Source organism: Centruroides sculpturatus, unplaced genomic scaffold (assembly GCF_000671375.1).
Source record: "Centruroides sculpturatus isolate CEXI.00-Female unplaced genomic scaffold, Cexi_2.0 scaffold778, whole genome shotgun sequence".
Taxonomy (NCBI): domain Eukaryota; kingdom Metazoa; phylum Arthropoda; class Arachnida; order Scorpiones; family Buthidae; genus Centruroides; species Centruroides sculpturatus.
In genome coordinates this window covers 324,234-326,461 of record NW_019385068.1, presented here as the reverse complement: position 1 = coordinate 326,461, position 2,228 = coordinate 324,234, and the positions used below count along the sequence as shown (strand labels likewise).

Genomic DNA, 2,228 nt, shown 5'->3' with positions numbered 1-2,228 from the left:
TTTTTTTTTTTTCTCGCGCGTGTTTGGTTTCGCGTTACATCGAAATGAGCTCGATGGTCACATCATGTAAGCGTTACACCTGATCTACAAATTGACACTTCGCGCAACATTTCTTGAGTTTCGTCAAGTCACGAGAGTTTTTTTTTTCTTTCGCGAAATCAGGAATTATTAAAACATACATGTTCACATTTAACATTTTTATTTATGTTATATAAGATAAACATTTTATTATATATATATTTTTTTGAATATTGGATTATAATGTTGAATGAAGCAAGCAAAAAAAAAAAAACACATTTGAATACTTTTTACACATGCGTATATATATCGCCTACACATATATGTATACACACATATATGTCTGCATAGGTAGTCAAAAAAAAAACACAGAAGGCAAGCAAATGGAAAGATCTTCGTACATTTTTTCCTCCTTTTTTTTCCTTTCATTTGGTGTGTCGTCTGTTAATTCTTTCCCTTCCTTTGGGTGTGTTCAATCTTTCTCTCTCTCGAGGAAGTTCCTTTTTTTGGATTTCTTTTGCTCTTTCTCCCTCTCGGGGAATTTCTTTTTCTTGGTTGGGCTTTTCTCTTTCTCTCTCTTCCGCCAATCGACGGGCACGATCCTCCGCCATCTTATTTACTTGTTGTACTTCTTCTCTTAGAGTTTTATCCTCGATTCTGGCTTCCAACGGAAGGGCGACGATTGCTGGAGGTCGCGAAGGGTCATCGTTTTGTGCCCTTACTTGGAGAATTGCCTTTTGCACCAGCGAAGGAGACAAGGTACAAAGACTTTCCGACGATCCGGAAGAGCTCTGTGAGGATTCGAATTGGACGTAATCTGGCTCCCAATACCATCTCGACAAGTCCAGATCATCCATGGCGTCTAGGGAAGAATAGAAAATGGCTTATCGTTAACCCTTTTTGTTTTATTTTTCCAAATAGTTTATTTATCTTTTCTAGGAACAAAATTTTTCTTACCATTCGCTGTAAATCGAAATCTTTCATATCAAGATAAAAGAATGGGAGTGTAAACTTTCATTTAAGAAAAATTTTTTTTTTGTTTAGTTCCCTTTTTCTCTTTAGAAATTTCGTATAAAGCTATTTGAGGTTTTGGAGGGGATGATTGTTACAATTACTGTCAACATTCCGTTTTCTAGCATACGTTCTAACATGGTCAAAGGCAATGTCCAACAATCTCCTGTAGATACAATGTGTTGTGTATTTCCCGTCACGATCCTGGGTATCGATTCCCATAGTATGCGTCTACCTTTTCCTATTATTTCAATTCTTCCGATGAAACGAGTAGCATCTCTTCTATTTCCTACTATTCGAATTATAACATAAATGGTGTATGAATTATTTTCTCCTTTGGTTTTAATTACTTGTATGATGAAATGTCGATAATAACAATACAGCCGGGTTGTCCAGTTAAATTCACGATGTAAATTCGAACCAACAATGATCATGCGAACAGTGTCATGCTTAAGGTTTATCATGGTAGAATGTCGTTCTGTAATATGACCGATTATTTGTTGATATGTACCTTCCCATCGACATGTTTCCAAAGATGGGCATGAGCAAGTTTTAAACGGACAATATCGTTCATGGACTTGTCTATCTTGCAAAAGTCGGCTTTCATTGCATCCATTATCTCGGTACTTACATGGAAAAGCAATTTTTTCTGACAGTCTTTCTAGAACTAGGTTTCTGTTTCTATCCATTACTCCTCTACAGACTGGACATCGTTGAACTCTTTCTCTGCACTTTGAACAGACCAAGTGCCCTGCTTGACATTGGTGTATCGGGGGACTCATGTACTCGTAACACACGGGACATTCAAACATGGTAACTATCGTTGGGTCCGTTATGGGGGTAGTTGTTGAAGTTCGTCCTATGTTTGCTAAGGTAGTGGTTGCCGGAGTTCGTCGACCTTCTGCCATACTTGTGGTTCTAAATGAAAAGGAAAAAACAATTGAACAAAATTTTCTTTCTACCTTAAGAATGCTAAAGTTTAGTATATCAAGGAGTCCGGATCCCTTCACGCGAGCTCTACATTCGTCTCATTTGCGTGGGGATGGTTTCTACTCTGACGAGGGGTGTAACTGGATCCTCCTGGTCGGGTAATGCTAACATAATTTTTCCTGATTCTTGTTTTTCGGTTTCTCGGTAGGACTCTTAACGGCATTAATTCGATTAATTCGGTCGGAGTTGGTTCCGTTTGTTCTATATTT

At 37.9% G+C, this 2,228-nt stretch overlaps 1 protein-coding gene across 1 annotated transcript; it reads right to left on the bottom strand.

Annotated features, from left to right (window-relative positions):
- Positions 1-438: 438 nt before the first annotated feature.
- Positions 439-2,016, bottom strand: LOC111634185 (E3 ubiquitin-protein ligase Siah1-like). The gene has a single exon (XM_023378893.1). The coding sequence runs from the start codon at positions 1,935-1,937 to the stop codon at positions 1,077-1,079; it is 861 nt and encodes a 286-aa protein (XP_023234661.1). The 5' UTR covers positions 1,938-2,016; the 3' UTR covers positions 439-1,076.
- Between the last annotated feature and the right edge of the window lie 212 nt (positions 2,017-2,228).